The sequence below is a fragment of the Argopecten irradians genome, chromosome 3, assembly GCF_041381155.1.
Source record: "Argopecten irradians isolate NY chromosome 3, Ai_NY, whole genome shotgun sequence".
Taxonomy (NCBI): domain Eukaryota; kingdom Metazoa; phylum Mollusca; class Bivalvia; order Pectinida; family Pectinidae; genus Argopecten; species Argopecten irradians.
This window is the reverse complement of record NC_091136.1, coordinates 21,309,754-21,327,049: the sequence shown is the minus strand read 5'-3', so window position 1 is coordinate 21,327,049 and position 17,296 is coordinate 21,309,754. Positions and strand designations below refer to the sequence as shown.

Here is a 17,296-nt window from a genome sequence, read left to right as displayed (position 1 = left end):
TAATTGCCTCTTGTTATATAAATAACTTCTCAGAAACTAAGCTATAGGATAGCACTCATTGCAATGGTAGCATCCCTATAGGATGGGGGCTCAAAATTATACAAAGTAAATTAATAGTTAGGTTGACCCACAAAACGTCTGATTGAAGCAGGGGCTAAAGAGGCCAATTTGGCTATAGGGCAGCATTCAAGGGTGGCCATAGGGATTAAAAAATTCATAAAAAGTTGAGTTGACCCCTTCAGGAGCCTGAAGGACAGGGACCAAAATGAGTCTTATTAATTATTTGCATATAAACAACTTTTTCTCTGAAACTAAGTAGTAGTGGCATCATTAGATTAACCAGGTGATCGATACAGGCCCTCTTGGCTTCATGTATTTAATTGGAGGTTTGAGTGGTTGGAATCCTACCTACCAAGGCCGTATATATATTAACTGTTCAGTTTCTGGAAATCTAAGTCAGGTTGACCTACTTTTTTAAAATTTTTGTTATTTGGGAGAATCAAATGTACTGTTATTCCTATATACAGTAAAACCTGCCTTTGTTAGCAATCAAGTCAGTGACAACTCTGTATAAAGACTGGTGTCATTGTAAAAAACACGGTCGTAGGTCTCAAAATAGCCATAGCTTTTTATCACACAGTTTGACCTGTCTATAAAGACGGTTTGGTTATAGAGATCACTTTTCCCTTGGGTGGTCTTTATAGACAAGTTTGACTGTCCCTTGGGTGGTCTTTATAAACAATTTAACTGTCCCTTGGGTGGTCTTTATAGGCAAGTTTGACTGTCCCTTGGTGGTCTTTATTGGCAAGCTTGACTGTCCCTTGGGTGGTCTTTATAGACAGGTTTGACTCTCTCTTGGGTGATCTAGATCTTTATAGACAAGTTTGACTGTCCCTTGCAATAATTGGCCATGGGTGGTCTTTATAGACAAGTTTGACTGTCCCTTGGGTAGTCTTTAGAGACAAGATTGACTGTCGCTTGGATGGTCTTTTTTGACATGTTTGCATTTTCTTTTGTATTATGTTCTAACACATGCATTAACCTAGCTCCATGACTTAATGGCTTATTGATAGTCATTGGTCACTGTGTCACTTTATACCTCTAGAGTGAGTAGAGTTGTAGATCTGGGATGTGATGGTTTGGTCTGCTAGTATTCATTGTGTCACTTTATACCTCTACCTCTAGAGTTGTAGATCTGGGATGTGATGGTCCAGTAGTCACTGTGTCACATTCTACCTCTAGAGTTGTAGATCTGGGATGTGATGGTCCAGTAGTCACTGTCACATTCTACCTCTAGAGTTGTAGATCTGAGATGTGATGGTCCAGTAGTCACTGTGTCACATTCTACCTCTAGAGTTGTAGATCTGGGATGTGATGGTCCAGTAGCTATATATAGTCACTGTGTCACATTCTACCTCTAGAGTTGTAGATCTGGGATGTGATGGTTTGGTCTGCTAGTATTCATTGTGTCACATTATACCCTCTACCTCTAGAGTTGTAGATCTGGGATGTGATGGTCCAGTAGTCACTGTGTCACATTCTACCTCTAGAGTTGTAGATCTGGGATGTGATGGTCCAGTGGTCACTGTACGTGTCACATTCTACCTCTAGAGTTGTAGATCTGGGATGTGATGGTCCAGTAGTCAATGTGTCACATTCTACCTCTAGAGTTGTAGATCTGGGATGTGATGGTCCAGTGGTCACTGTGTCACATTCTACCTCTAGAGTTGTAGATCTGGGATGTGATGTTCCAGTGGTCACTGTGTCATGAACATTCTAGTCTTCCCTGCAGGTAGGGCAGAAGAATTGTACCTGCTGCCCCTTTTGCATAATCGTAAAAGACGACTAGGATCTTATCTTTTCTATTCTTCCTAACTGACTTTATCTTTCCTAATGCCTCCCTTGGCACCGCCTCACTTTTTGCCTTGAGATGAGCGTTCGCCCCTGTGAGGAAGGCTCTGGGTTCTGTCCCCTGGCCGAGACACACCAAAGTCTTTAAAAGTAGTAGTTTCTACTCCTGCTTAGCGCTCAGCATATCCAAGGATTGGGATAACTGGTTCGCCCGTTGTCAGTATAATGTGACCGGGTGGCATTTGTTGCTTGGTGTCTTCGGCGGCATGCTTCAGTGATATAGCACTGTAAAAAGTGCAACAGTTCCACTATACAAGAAGACACAACACGAACATACCGCAGCCTCCCAAAACATGCACCTCGCACAATATACAAGCAACACAATGCATACATGGGAGGCCATCCTTACATGACCATAGCTGTTAATAGGACGTTAATTAATCAAACAAACCTCCAGGGTTGTAGATCTGGGATGTGATGGTCCAGTGGTCATTGTGTCACATTCTACCTCTAGAGTTGTAGATCTGGGATGTGATGGCCCAGTGGTCAGTGTGTCACAATCTACCTCTAGAGTTGTAGATCCAAAATTGTATTACCAAAATACAGAATTCACTTTTAAAAATCACTGTGTTATGTTGCAATAGTGACAATATGATCATTGCAAATTGCAATATATATGTGGTACAGTAGATAATTCAAAATTTTTAAAAGTAATTATACACATAGTTGACATTGGCAATCTCAAAGAAACATTTCAGTGTTGATAAAGGCAAGTTAGTTTGAGTCTGATCCAGCTAGTTATTATAAGAGGGACGAAGAAATATATTAGGCTACTTTTATGATGCCCTGCCAATGCCCAAACTTTCACTTGAATGTATAATGTCACAATTAAAACCACAGCTTTCCTTTTATTCCTTTTAATTGATTTCATTGGTCTATTTTAATTAGATAGCAATAAAGGACAATGTGATAACAGGGCAAACGGCTGTTCTACAACTATATATATATAATATATATGTTTTTTTTTTATATATATATATTGATGAAGATCCCATAAATCTATAGCTAGACTGGCATCCAGAGGAATGAATCTGAGCCTGGTGGTATCATTGTAGGATCATTTGATTATCAATTAGTAACTGTAATAATGATTTTGATCTTGGTATAATACATTTAAATACATACTTCTGTAACCGGAAGTTAGTCATGGCTTAATCTGACAACCCCTCAACCACTTATGTGTATATATATATATATGTGTGGTGTACGGGTAAGATTTAACCTAAGGGATATACATCATTCCCAGGCCCAATGGCCCGCTGTTCAAAACGTTGGTGTATTCCACGGTGTGGCATGCGCAGCACTTATTCAATTTCAATGAATGTGCTTACAAACATAATGTGGTACTACACAGGAACATGGGTAGCTTACTAAATTATATAATTTGTCTCCTAGATCATGGTTGTCTCTGACGTTTTGCTGATTTATGACACAAGTACCAAATAGTGTAGGTTTTGTGTAATAAAATACTTTCCATCTGGTACAGGATCAGATTATATTCAAACTTCATATTTCCATATATCATATTACCTTTCTGTTGGCACATGTACATGTTTTGAAATGAAATCTATTGCTGTACGTGGTTTTTTGTTTCAAAAATCAATATTAATATATCTTGTTTAATTATAAATAATGATGGAGAATTATATAAGATGATAAAATTATTACCAATTCAAGGCTTACTGGTTTTTATCAATAACTGAAATACTGACTGTGACCAACTTGGGAATCAATAAAATATCAATGCATAAATAATTAATGCAAAGTCTTAATTTTGTAGCCTTTGTTTATAAATATGACTATTAAAATTTAATGGATAATTTCAAGAAGTGCAGAAAAATCATATTATTTATAGTTACTGTTCAAGTTATATAATTAATTTACAAAATTTATGTGTAACACATGTACACAATACAGAACTTAATTATATAACCGTTTATTGCTCATATTTTAGCTTTCTGCCGAACAGCATGAATACATTTCTGTAGATCCGGCCTTCGGCTTCCACTTGCCGAAGGGTATATTGCGCTCCATTGTGCTATATAGTTTGATATTTGTCTACTTTGTCCCGCATTACTATTCGTATCCTATTATGTAATTGTGTTTGTTTTGTATGTCTTGATAAAGGGGCAGATCGCCTCGAAAATTTGACAATTTTGTTTTGTCCACACGGTTGGAATTACTTCCTTGTCCCATATTTACTATTTGAAGTAATTTGTACCCAACAGACTTATACGTTTGATTGGATCCCGTGTCATCTGGAAAATCCTGTTGATATTACTTCTTTGACCTTTAATAAATTGTATATATATAAATAATAGATTAATAACTTATAATCAAAACATCTCTTTTATTAATAACTTATAATCAAAACATCTCTTTTAGCCCATACAGTATTAGTCCCATAGCCAGAATATATACTGCTCCTGTAGAATTCAACATTAAAGTACTGAATTTTAAATCCTTGAAAGGTTTTCTTGTAAAGAGACCTATTGTTCATATGGTGTACTTATGTATATATATACAGTGTATACATTTTTTGAAAAAAAAATTTAAAAATCATATTTTACTGAATTTTATAGCTTAGTCATGATCAGTCTAGATCTCTGTAAGGTTGATATAAAGCGTGGTGATTGTATGTACATGTGTTGGGATTGTGTCAGGATATTCTGTAGGTTTGGTATTGTGAGTACATGTATCAATATTCATGTATAGTCTGAAAATATATATAGTCAATGTTTTATTGTCCTAAAGTCCTAAAGAAAGATCTCGGGCTACCATTTTAATTTTAAATAGCACACAATTTGTAGTTATAGATGTGAGTATATTGTTACACATGTACTTTACATGTACTTGTTTACACGAGTGATGTGCACTACTGTACGTGTGGATATGTGTACGTGTGGATCAGTGATATCGATATATACAGTACATTGACACAACCTCTAACAGTCACATTTACATACCAATAAACAACAAAACAGGTTTACTGTCATGCATCATTGATGTTACATATATATATTAGGAGAATATTAATATGAAGGCTGGGATTTTTTTACAAGTTATGAATCATAAGTTAGAAATATATATATTACATGAATAAAAATTTCCATGGTAGTTTTTTTTAGGAATAACTCTGTATATGAGTTAGTTGTATTTGATGTGAGCCATTAAGTAGCACTACCTGGAAGTAAAGCTGAAATAGTTACAAATGTATTCATGAACATTATACTGTACTAAAATGTTTACCTGGTTATATTCCAATCTTTGATCATTCAAACACGTCGATTTAAAAAAAATGCTACCTATAATGTTTTCCATAAACATTAATATCTGTTCTAATTATGATTTATATATAAATAAAATAGAGTCCATTGAAGTACAAATTCTAGATAAATATATATATTGTCAGTACATGTACAGATGATAGGTAAAATTTATATAAGTAAAGTTTGAGGTAAAATAGACATATTCACTGTTGAAGTGTTATATGGCCTGTTTAAATCCATTGACTTTAACAGTTAACAAGCCAGTTTGAAAGTTTTGTCCCCAGATATTGCAGTGTTTCATTTTGATTTTTACAAATGTGTTTGTATTTTTCCAGAACAATAGTACCATGGAAGATTTTCCGGCAGACACTACACGAGGCACACCCCATCAGCTCGGCCCTAGAGGCTATGGCTCTAAAATCTACTATAGATCTGACGTGTAACGACTATATATCAGTCTTTGACTTTGATGTATTCACAAGGTAAGGATTTAAAAATGGAGAAAAAAGAGAATCATATGAGATTACAATAATTTTACAATTGTAATTATCTTCCCTGTCTTAAGAGTTGTCTCCTTTTCACCAGTCTCTTGTAGCAGAAAACTTTGTTATGGTCATTTCTTGGTTGTCAGTCCTTATGTCTGCTTAGTTTTCTACTTTAAAAAAGCCTCTGTGGAAAGTCTTGTTGGAAAGCAAGCCTCTGTGGAAAGTCTTGTTGGAAAGCATCTTTGAATTTTGGGATTTATTTAGTTTTTGGCCAAGTGAAGCTAAAACCTTAATTGGGACATTTAATATGGATTTCTTTTTGATAAAAGATGCAAATTGAATTTTTCAAAATGGTAATCACTAATTAATGTTGATTTATATTGATTAGTTTTATAGAGTGCTCAAGTAATTATTCAAATGTTCTATATTGATACAGATATATGTGATGATATAAAGAAGAATAATGGTCATATATATAGGCTATCAAATTTTCAACCAAAAGTAGAATTTAAACTTTTTTTCTGTAGGTTATTCCAGCCTTGGATAAATTTGCTGCGGAATTGGAATGTACTAGCTGTAACACATCCTGGCTATGTTGCCTTCCTCACTTATGATGAGGTGAAAGCCAGACTACAGAAATATGTCACCAAGCCTGGCAGGTATGTATATAGGTCAAGGTCAATCTACAGAAATATGTCACCAAATATGGCAGGTATATGTAAAGGTCAAGGTCAATCAGTAGGATTATGTATGTAACCAAGCCTGACAGGATTTTAAAGCTGAAGGTCATTCTACAAGATTATTTCCTTTAGTCTGGCTGATTTGTAAAGTTCAAGGTTACTGGCAGATTTGTAAAGGTCAAGGTCATTCTACAGGAATATGTCATCAGGTTAGGTAGAAATATAGAGATCATGCAAGATCAATTTACAGAACCATGTAATAAGGTAACGGTAATCTCATGGAGATATTCAATAGAAATAGAATGGTCAAAAATTTAAATTAGGTCATTTATGTATATACATTGGACAGTCAAATATTTGTCATCAGTCTGGCGGATATGTATTTTAGGTCATGTACCAATTACAAAACTAAGCACCTAGCCTGATAGGTATATGAGGATGTCATTGTTAGGGAAACAAGTAGCTGAAAGCAGTAGTGTTATAATTAGAGTCAGTAATGCTTAAGGTCAATATATTGTGACTATCCACCATTTAGCTTGGATTTATAAATTCATTCAGTTCTAATTTTGATATCATTTAATGTGTTTGTTTTGGGTGTAAAATTATAAAATCTTGTTACTATATGAACAAAACTAGATATCTATTTCCTGTACTCTTTTTGTACAAAGAAAATATTATGGATAATTATTTAAAAGTTTAAGGAAGAATTTATCTGTTATCATTACACAAACCTACACTGTATACGCATCTATTGGCATTGTACATATAGATAGGTGTGCTATCAGTTACAGGCCAGTAGATATTGCTACATGTATAAAGTGCCTGTATCAGATTGGACTGAGATCATATTGAATAAGTTGTGATTCTCGTGGTTCATCTAGCAATGCTGGATCAGAAATACATCTACAACTTCCAAATTGTTAAAGAAATATTGCAGTAATAATGCAAGTATTGCCATCAGTTAAAGCCTAAAGGTTGTCTATAAAATTCCAAGACAAAGTCCGGGGTTTTAGAAATGTAATTAAACAAATGTAATTATACAATCTGTCTCTGACCTTCTGTATATGGTCTTGGTAAATTTTATGTGGATGTTTCATTATCTGACCAGCCAACCTTAAATTAATTGCTGTAATAAATGATTGATAACAATATTATAATTCAGATGTTGGCAAAGCAATGAAAACATATTTATCCAAATTGATGGTTTCTAAGTTGTCAATCAAACTACTTTGATTATACATCAGACTTTGAATTTTGTATTGTTCATTCTGACATTAAATGCATGAGAAGATTGAGCAATTTTAATTGTAATGAAAATATGCCTCTTGTAATTGTTTATAGGTGTTAACAAAAGTTGAAGATTTATGGATGCCAAAGACATTGAGGTTATTTGTTTCAGTAATGTACCGATAAGTGCTTCATGGCTTTATTTTCAGTTATGTGTTTCGATCGAGTTGTACCAAATTAGGACAATGGGCAATTGGTTATGTGACTGCTGAGGGACAGATACTACAGACTATACCACAAAACAAATCCTTGTGCCAAGCTCTCCTTGATGGACAGAGGGAAGGCTTGTAAGTATTAAGCTAAAGTGAAAGTAAATAACCCACACACACCTGTAATGTTATGCTTGAGTCATCAGCCAAGTTCATAGGTCACTGAACATCATGGACCATCCTTGATATGATGGATGAAGTGGTATGTCTCATGTCCTCAATGGTTGTACCTACTACACTGCTGTTTGGTCTCATCCTTATTTTGATATTTGTTAATAAGACACATATACATTGTACTTACATGTTGATTTAATTCAAATTTTTGTCCAAATAATAAATATTATACTCTGTCGGCAGTATAGCATTTTAAGATAGAAAGCTTAATTTGTCTTTTTGAATTAGATCATTTTGATTCAATAAATAGGTTTTAACGTGGTTTGTGCACTCACTCTACTGAGTCAGGATGAAATGAAGATCTGAGTTTTGAATGTGTTGTCTAGCAGGAAGGCTGGAGACCTAAGTTTCCATTTATTGTTTATTTGATCAGTTTTAAGAATCCCGATGGCCGGAGTATCAATCCAGACTTAAGTTTCCTGGTTCAGGATTGCCAGGAGGATCACATTCAAGTGACAGAAGAGCAGTACGAACTCTATTGTGAGATGGGGTCCACATTTCAGCTGTGTAAAATCTGTGCAGAGAATGACAAAGATATCAAAATAGAGCCATGCGGCCATCTTTTGTGTACGCCATGTCTGACGCAGTGGCAGGTAAGACTTAGTGACAATCCTGGGTGTTGTGTGAACGGAGATTAAGCCGAAATGTCAATATATCAGCATGCTTAACTTAATCTAGTTATTATCAATTGTATTGTTCCACATCAGTTAAAAAAATTATTGTGTATAAATTTTTGCAGAATTTGCAGACGGTAATTGAAATTGGTAATATATACAGCTTAATTTGAAATGAATTAATCCCTGCTCACACATTTCTATAGTCTTTCTTCATGGTTATACAGAATTCTTGAAGACATTTTGAAGACATTTTCCCATTCCTGAAGGGCTTCAATATAACCAGGTTCCACTGAATCTGCATAAACATTTATACCTAACCTTGAAGAAAATAAAACTATCCCAAAAGGTTAATTGAGTTCAACCAAAAGGCTTTTCAATAGTTTTTATATTATGATAAATAAGTTAACTTGGAGGAAAATTGGTCTACCGTTACGAGTGATTAGTGCTGAGTGTGTTCTGGTTTTTAATCTAAACACAATGAGACTTAACATACATCATTAGTATGGTTATGTGTAATGATGGTGTGTGACAATCTTATTACTGCTGTCGACAGCTCGACCAGTCCCTAAAGGCTACGTGATAGGATGTTGTCTGCTGGTAACTCTACCAGACCAAGTGATGTGGGTGTAGGGTGACCTACTCACTACACACAAGGAAACAGCACTTAACTAGTACATGTTGACATAGATTCTTATATTAAGTACTCGATTGGTACATGTTGACATAGATTCTTAAATTTAGTACTCGACTGGTGCATGTCGACATTGATCCTTGTATTTAGTACTCGACTGGTACATGTTGACATAGATTCTTATATATCTTGTATTTAGTACTCGACTGGTACATGTTGACACTGATTCTTAAATTTAGTACTCGACTAGTGCATGTCGACAAAGATCCTTGTATTTAGTCCTCGACTGGTACATGTTGACATAGATCCTTGTATTTAGTACTCGACTGGTACATGTTGACATAGATTCTTAAATTTAGTACTCGACTGGTACATGTTGACATAGATGATTATATATTTAGTACTCGACTGGTACATGTTGACATAGATCCTTGTATTTAGTACTCGACTGGAACATGTTGACATAGATCCTAATATTTAATACTTGATTGATACTCATATTTAGTACTTGACTGGTACATGTTGACATAGATTCTTATATATCTTGTATTTAGTACTCGACTGGTACATGTTGTCATAGAATCTTATTTTCAGTATTCGACTGGTGCATGCTGACATGGATTCGTATATATAGTACTCGACTGGTACATGTTGACCTAGATTCCCAAATTTAGTACCCAACTGGTGCATTTTGACCTAGATCCTTTCATTTGTACCTGACTGGTATTTGTTGACCTAGTTTCCCATATTCAGTACCTGTTTTGTACATGTTGTTGACCTAGATTCTTGTATTAAGTACTTCATTGGCACATGTTGACCTAGATCTTTATATTTAGTACTAGACTGGTACATATTGACCTAGATCTTTAGATTTAGTATTGGACTGGTACATGTTGACATAGATAATTATATATTAGGACCCGACTGGTACATGTTGACCTAGATCCTTGTATTTAGTACTCGACTGGTATATGTATATTTAATTCTTAAATTTAGTACTCGACTAGTGCATGTCGACAAAGATCCTTGTATTTAGTCCTCGACTGGTACATGTTGACATAGATCCTTGTATTTAGTACTCGACTGGTACATGTTGACATAGATTCTTAAATTTAGTACTCGACTGGTACATGTTGACATAGATGATTATATATTTAGTACTCGACTGGTACATGTTGACATAGATCCTTGTATTTAGTACTCGACTGGAACATGTTGACATAGATCCTAATATTTAATACTTGATTGATACTCATATTTAGTACTTGACTGGTACATGTTGACATAGATTCTTATATATCTTGTATTTAGTACTCGACTGGTACATGTTGTCATAGAATCTTATTTTCAGTATTCGACTGGTGCATGCTGACATGGATTCGTATATATAGTACTCGACTGGTACATGTTGACCTAGATTCCCAAATTTAGTACCCAACTGGTGCATTTTGACCTAGATCCTTTCATTTGTACCTGACTGGTATTTGTTGACCTAGTTTCCCATATTCAGTACCTGTTTTGTACATGTTGTTGACCTAGATTCTTGTATTAAGTACTTCATTGGCACATGTTGACCTAGATCTTTATATTTAGTACTAGACTGGTACATATTGACCTAGATCTTTAGATTTAGTATTGGACTGGTACATGTTGACATAGATAATTATATATTAGGACCCGACTGGTACATGTTGACCTAGATCCTTGTATTTAGTACTCGACTGGTATATGTATATTTAATTCTTAAATTTAGTACTCGACTAGTGCATGTCGACAAAGATCCTTGTATTTAGTCCTCGACTGGTACATGTTGACATAGATCCTTGTATTTAGTACTCGACTGGTACATGTTGACATAGATTCTTAAATTTAGTACTCGACTGGTACATGTTGACATAGATGATTATATATTTAGTACTCGACTGGTACATGTTGACATAGATCCTTGTATTTAGTACTCGACTGGAACATGTTGACATAGATCCTAATATTTAATACTTGATTGATACTCATATTTAGTACTTGACTGGTACATGTTGACATAGATTCTTATATATCTTGTATTTAGTACTCGACTGGTACATGTTGTCATAGAATCTTATTTTCAGTATTCGACTGGTGCATGCTGACATGGATTCGTATATATAGTACTCGACTGGTACATGTTGACCTAGATTCCCAAATTTAGTACCCAACTGGTACATTTTGACCTAGATCCTTTCATTTGTACCTGACTGGTATTTGTTGACCTAGTTTCCCATATTCAGTACCTGTTTTGTACATGTTGTTGACCTAGATTCTTGTATTAAGTACTTCATTGGCACATGTTGACCTAGATCTTTATATTTAGTACTAGACTGGTACATATTGACCTAGATCTTTAGATTTAGTATTGGACTGGTACATGTTGACATAGATAATTATATATTAGGACCCGACTGGTACATGTTGACCTAGATCCTTGTATTTAGTACTCGACTGGTATATGTTGACCTTGATTTAGTACTTGAATGTTGACCGAGATCCTAGATATTTATTGTTTTACTAGTACATGTTGACCAGGAATATAGCCTTATTTACGCCAAACTTCAGCTGACATACAGATAGACATCCACACCTTGTTACTTAGTTTCCATTTATTCCTCAGGACTCTGATGGTCAAGGCTGTCCCTTTTGTCGGTGTGAGATCAAAGGGACGGAGCAGGTTGTAGTTGATCCTTTCACACCACACGGCCACTGTAGAGGCAACGATGTGTACCGAACCACAAACACACACAGCAACCTAGAGGATGACGATGATCCAGATGTACTGGTAAGATATTAGGTCTTATTTACAATAACAGTAATGATATAATACACCTTGCTTATCTTTCTGATACAATTTTCATAGAATTAAGTGACGTTTTGATTGATGTTTGATTTATTGAGATCTTTATCTATACTCGATTCTCTGAACATATGTTGGTACATGATTTATTAAGATCCTTATCGATACTCAATTCTCTCATCATATGTTGGTACATGATTTATTAAGATCCTTAACGATATTCGATTCTCTGATCATATGTTGGTACATGATTTATTAAGATCTTTATTGATACTCGATTCTCTCATCATAAGTTGGTACATGTTTTGTTGTTATTGCTGTTTCTCCATTGTACAGGACTCTGGTCAGTGGATGTCCAATAACAGCCTTCAGGCACTTAGTGCTGTCAACAGAGTAAGTATCATTAGCACTACTTCTCCTATTTATAACACATGTAGTGCAGCCTAAAAAAAGGCTTTATGAATGGGACTACAGTGTAATTCACGAACCATGTGATACTCGATAACATTTGTGCGGGACTAGTATCTCCAGTGGTAATGGAATATATTTCTTTGTTATCTTCCAGCTGAAATGATGTTATTGTGGGATATTATCTTTCGACGTCAACCCATCACAAATAGAAACAATAGTCCTGCACAAACGTTGTTTGGTATGATATGGTACATGAATTATTCCCACTGGGGAGAAGGGCTGTATACTGGACCCTATAAAGTCGGTAAACACTAAGGAGTTTTCATTATAGACATACTGCCAACTGAAGTCCAAGACTTCAGTACTGTACAATATTGTTACAGTCATGAAACAGGCCATACATGTTACTTATTTCTTTCATGTAGCATCCTGTGTCAATGTGGTATTCATGAAGCATATCTTATAGACATTTCTAGTTTGATGAAAATGCATATTAATTCATTAAAATAAATCATGAGTTAAGGAATTCAAACTAAAAACTTTTGTATGCATTTCAGTGTCGGGACAACCGATCGCCGTTCGAGTCACCAAGTGTTCCAAAACGAGATCTACCGCCACCAGTCCCCCCTCGGAGGGCCTCTCCAGCACCATCTCCTAACGTATCGCCCACATCATCACCAAAACCTCCTCAGTATGTATCCCATGGGTTAGTCATTGGTTTGATAAACGTCCTTCTATTAGCCATTTCAGTATGATCTCGTGTCATGAATGTAATGGATCTATTGTATAGTGTTATCATGGCAATAAGGCATACAGCCAAAGACACTTACTACATACACGTCTCTAAAACTCCATCACCTACATAATCAATCTTTAAACAGACTTTTGTAGTGTTGTTTTTTTTTGTTGAGGTGGGAGGGAGGGATTGTATTTGCCAACAAAGTAACCAAAAATTCATCATGTTTCAAAATTGATTGGTTTACAGCATGTAGGCCCTTCAGGGTGTCCAGATGGCTTTGCTATCTACTCTAATCTTAAAGGATTCATGATAGAATCGTCAGCTATATTTTATAGTAACTTTCAACACAAGAAGACCAAATTGCATAAACAAAACATAGTGAAGAGTTCTGTGGTATTTTGAAACATGGAGCTTTATTTTGTTTCAGTCGCCGACAGTTACCCCCGACACCACCAGTCGAGGGAAATTCACAAGACAAACATCTTATTCCTCAACCCGTGCCAAAAAATGTGTGTACCGAGGCCAGTGATGGAACAGGTTTGTTGCCTTGTTACATTTAATTTCATTTTAATAATACATTCTGTTTCTGATTATAATAATGATTTTCCTCCCATTACACTTATTCATACCAATCCCTCTAGAAAAGTTAATCCTCACCCAAAAGCACATTGTACGTGATCACTAAAACTTCCTTAAAACTTCCAGTGATTCCTCCTCCCTATAACACCCAATTTGTGTAGCCTTATACAAAACACCAATTTGGTATCCCGTCCCAAAAATATAGTTAGCTTCCCTTACACGCTCTATTCCTATTTCATGAATGTACACATTTCCTATTACCCTCCTATTAACCCCCCCCCCCCCATACCAAATTATATGTACATGTATGTCTTTTCCTAAAACATGAAATTCACAAATTATATCTCCTCCCTTCAACACCAAATCCATGTCCCCCTTAAACTCATGAGAATGTCCTATTTATATATCCTCCTTTACATGACCCACCATAGAACATCATATTCCTGTGTTTCATGCCCTCCATACCTGTGTGCTGCCTCTGCTTGTTACTCTGATATCTCTATACTCTTCACTCTACTTCACTAGTATTTCCTTGTGGGTGCAAGTTTCCAGGTTTAAATCATTTGGGATTTTATGCATTAAGGGCTGGTGGCAGGATGATAAAAAAAATTAAGTTGACAAAAATGATAAAGACACAATATATTCAAATGTTCTGACATCAGGTTTTTAGCTCACCTGGCCCGAAGTCCGGCCGTCAACATTTCCTTTAAATCGCTACTAGTCATAGAGTTCTGGATATTTGGCCATAAACATCCTTGGGGGAAGGGGAACAGGGTTTGTAAACATTTTGGCTCTGATCCCTAGGGCAAGAGGGGAAGGCCCAATAAGGGAAATAAAGGTAAATCCTTTAAATCGCTCCTAATCATGAGTTCTGGATGGAATGTAACCAAATTTAGCCAGAAACATCCTTGGGGGAAGGGGAACATATTTTGTATACATTTTTGCTCTGACTCCCACAACATTACTTGGCATTACAATAACCTGGTGAGTGATACAGTTCCTATGGGCCGCTTGTTTTTGTTAGTATTCCATAACAAAATAACAATACTCCTTGATGTATATATATGGCAGCAACAATTTTTTTAAGATATCCAAGGGAGTGTTCTTTTTAATTTTCCAGTTTAAATGCATAAAAGAAAACCTGTACATAAATCTACTTTGTGTAAAAAAGCAAGAAAAATAGAAAAGAAAACAAGTCTCTTTTGTCTGTCAATTACGCACAATCGCAAAGGGAGATAACTGCATGAGAGATCAGCGGTTACAAGAGGTACAGTTTAATATGATGTATTATTTCCCCCGAGGAAAATACATTTGATGTGTTCAATTAATCAAAGTCATTTTAATAAACATTAGGTATAATATTTTATGTAATATGTCTTATTGAACAGAGGATTCTTCAATATTTTAGTCTACCATTTCCTTTTACATGTTCTAAATGCTTCATATCATTGAACAGAGGATTCTTCAATATTTTAGTCTACCATTTCCTTTTACATGTTCTAAATGCTTCATATCATTGAACAGAGGATTCTTCAATATTTTAGTCTACCATTTCTTTTTACATATTCTAAATGCTTACATATCTGATTTGTTTATCTATATATTAAATCTCCCTGTTTTCACTGCATGTATCTGAGATGTTGTAAATGATGGGAGCACTATACTGTCTCTATAATATTTTCTGTGCTATTGATAGAAGATTTATACCTATAATGTATCTATAATGTGTATATACTCTATGCAGATGACGGGAGATTTATACCTTTCCTGTAATGTCACTTTGTTCCTTGCACTCTCTTCCTGTAGGTATTTCTTATGCTGAGCTTCGCTATGATGTTCCAACAAATGCTATTCCAGTGAGCGAGAATTACAGTGGACATCCTCCCCTATCCTCATTTCCTCCCGACACCATTTCAGCTTTTGATTTACATCACACAGCAAACTCATCCCAAAGTAGTTCAGATACCACACAAAACCACAATGAGTTGTCTGGCCACAAAGGAGGTATGATGTCACCAGTTTATGTGTAGCTTTTCTATATGTCACCAGTTTATGTGTAGCTTTTCTATATGTCATCAGTTTATGTGTAGCTTTACTATAAGTCATCAGTTTGTGATAAAGCGCACTGTTATGTACCCCTTGATTCATAAGCCACATTTTCTGCTGTTTTCTTCTAAATGTTCATAAGTTCGCTGGTCAATGTACACTGCATGTAGATCAATTAGATTAGCAAAACCATAAAGCATATTTGATTCTGTATCAAAACATATGCAGGTTATGATACTGATATAACTACATGTAATTGGTCAAGATTTCGCCACATCTCATGGCAGAACCATTAAAATAATAGATGAATTTTTCATGATATGACTGAAAATGTGCCCAATTTTACCCTGGAGTAAATTAACAATGCGATTTGCACCTAAAACTGAGCACACTGGTAAATAAATACATGTTGTGTATACCAGTTTTACATGATGCTATTTTATACATAATTATGGTCTATATATCATATATAATCAGACATAACTAAAGATTGGATTTGATGATTGATGTGGTCTTATTATGTGTCTAGGTAGTTTTATATATGATAAAAGCTGTTTTGATGTTATAAGCTCGGACAATGCGAAAGTAGTCCAAAAATGAAATGTATACTAAAGCAATTGTATTAACTTTTATTCATCAACGTCTGTAGAAATGTTGAGCTCTCATTCAAATCTTTGATACCAAATCTGCTATCTCACTGTTCTGCCACTCCATGTTCTATTATACAGTTGTTTCATGCCTTTTCAGACAACAGTCAAAACTCTTTCCCTAGGTGTTGGGACCAACCCGATGAACTGTTTCCTGAGACCGGAGGCCGAAGGAAACAGTTTATAGGATCGGTTCTAACACCGAGGGAAAGAGTTTTGATTGTTGAATGAATAGGCATAAAACAACTGTTTTGTTACCTGAACCACAACTTAAACTTATCACTGAGCTTCTAGTGAAATAGAATTTTGCCGAAAGAATACTGGTATTTGGGTCGATCCTGCGCACCAGTGTTTATTACGTCAACAATTAATTATGACGTCAACAATAAAAGCATGCAAACGTTCCGCCCCGGTCAACAGTCAAACTATTGACCGGTCAATAGGCAAAATTACTTCATTTACATTTATGTAGAGAGTCGGGTAACAATATTACATGTTTGACTCCTTTATTACTGGTTATAATGTCATTTACAATGTACTTTAATCGTGCTTGATCACCATAATTTTGCCCGCCAGGCCACAAAATCTGCCTTGCTGCTGGTGCTGGAAGCTTTTGTTTGAATCATTCTATTATACTGCACATGATTAAATAATGTAAAGCACTTTGCCCTTCCCTGACACATGATGACCCTCCCACAACTGATATGATTGGTTGCCCTTTCCTGAGACCTGATAACCCTCCCACAACTGATGTGATTGGTTGCCCTTTCCTGATACACAATAT

At 35.5% G+C, this 17,296-nt stretch overlaps 1 protein-coding gene across 4 annotated transcripts in view; it reads left to right on the top strand.

Annotated features, from left to right (window-relative positions):
• The window catches only part of LOC138317833 (E3 ubiquitin-protein ligase CBL-B-like), a 28,166-nt gene that overhangs the window by 2,281 nt on the left and 8,589 nt on the right, over window positions 1–17,296 (top strand). For 2 of the 4 annotated variants that reach the window (XM_069259753.1, XM_069259752.1), the window contains exons 2-10: window positions 5,516–5,662; window positions 6,193–6,324; window positions 7,782–7,919; window positions 8,389–8,608; window positions 11,911–12,075; window positions 12,427–12,483; window positions 13,059–13,192; window positions 13,668–13,777; window positions 15,626–15,823. In XM_069259753.1, coding sequence (XP_069115854.1) covers window positions 5,516–5,662; window positions 6,193–6,324; window positions 7,782–7,919; window positions 8,389–8,608; window positions 11,911–12,075; window positions 12,427–12,483; window positions 13,059–13,192; window positions 13,668–13,777; window positions 15,626–15,823 — 1,301 coding nt within the window. The remainder of the gene's footprint in view (window positions 1–5,515; window positions 5,663–6,192; window positions 6,325–7,781; window positions 7,920–8,388; window positions 8,609–11,910; window positions 12,076–12,426; window positions 12,484–13,058; window positions 13,193–13,667; window positions 13,778–15,625; window positions 15,824–17,296) is intronic. The other 2 variants (XM_069259755.1, XM_069259754.1) reach the window with 1 other exon arrangement.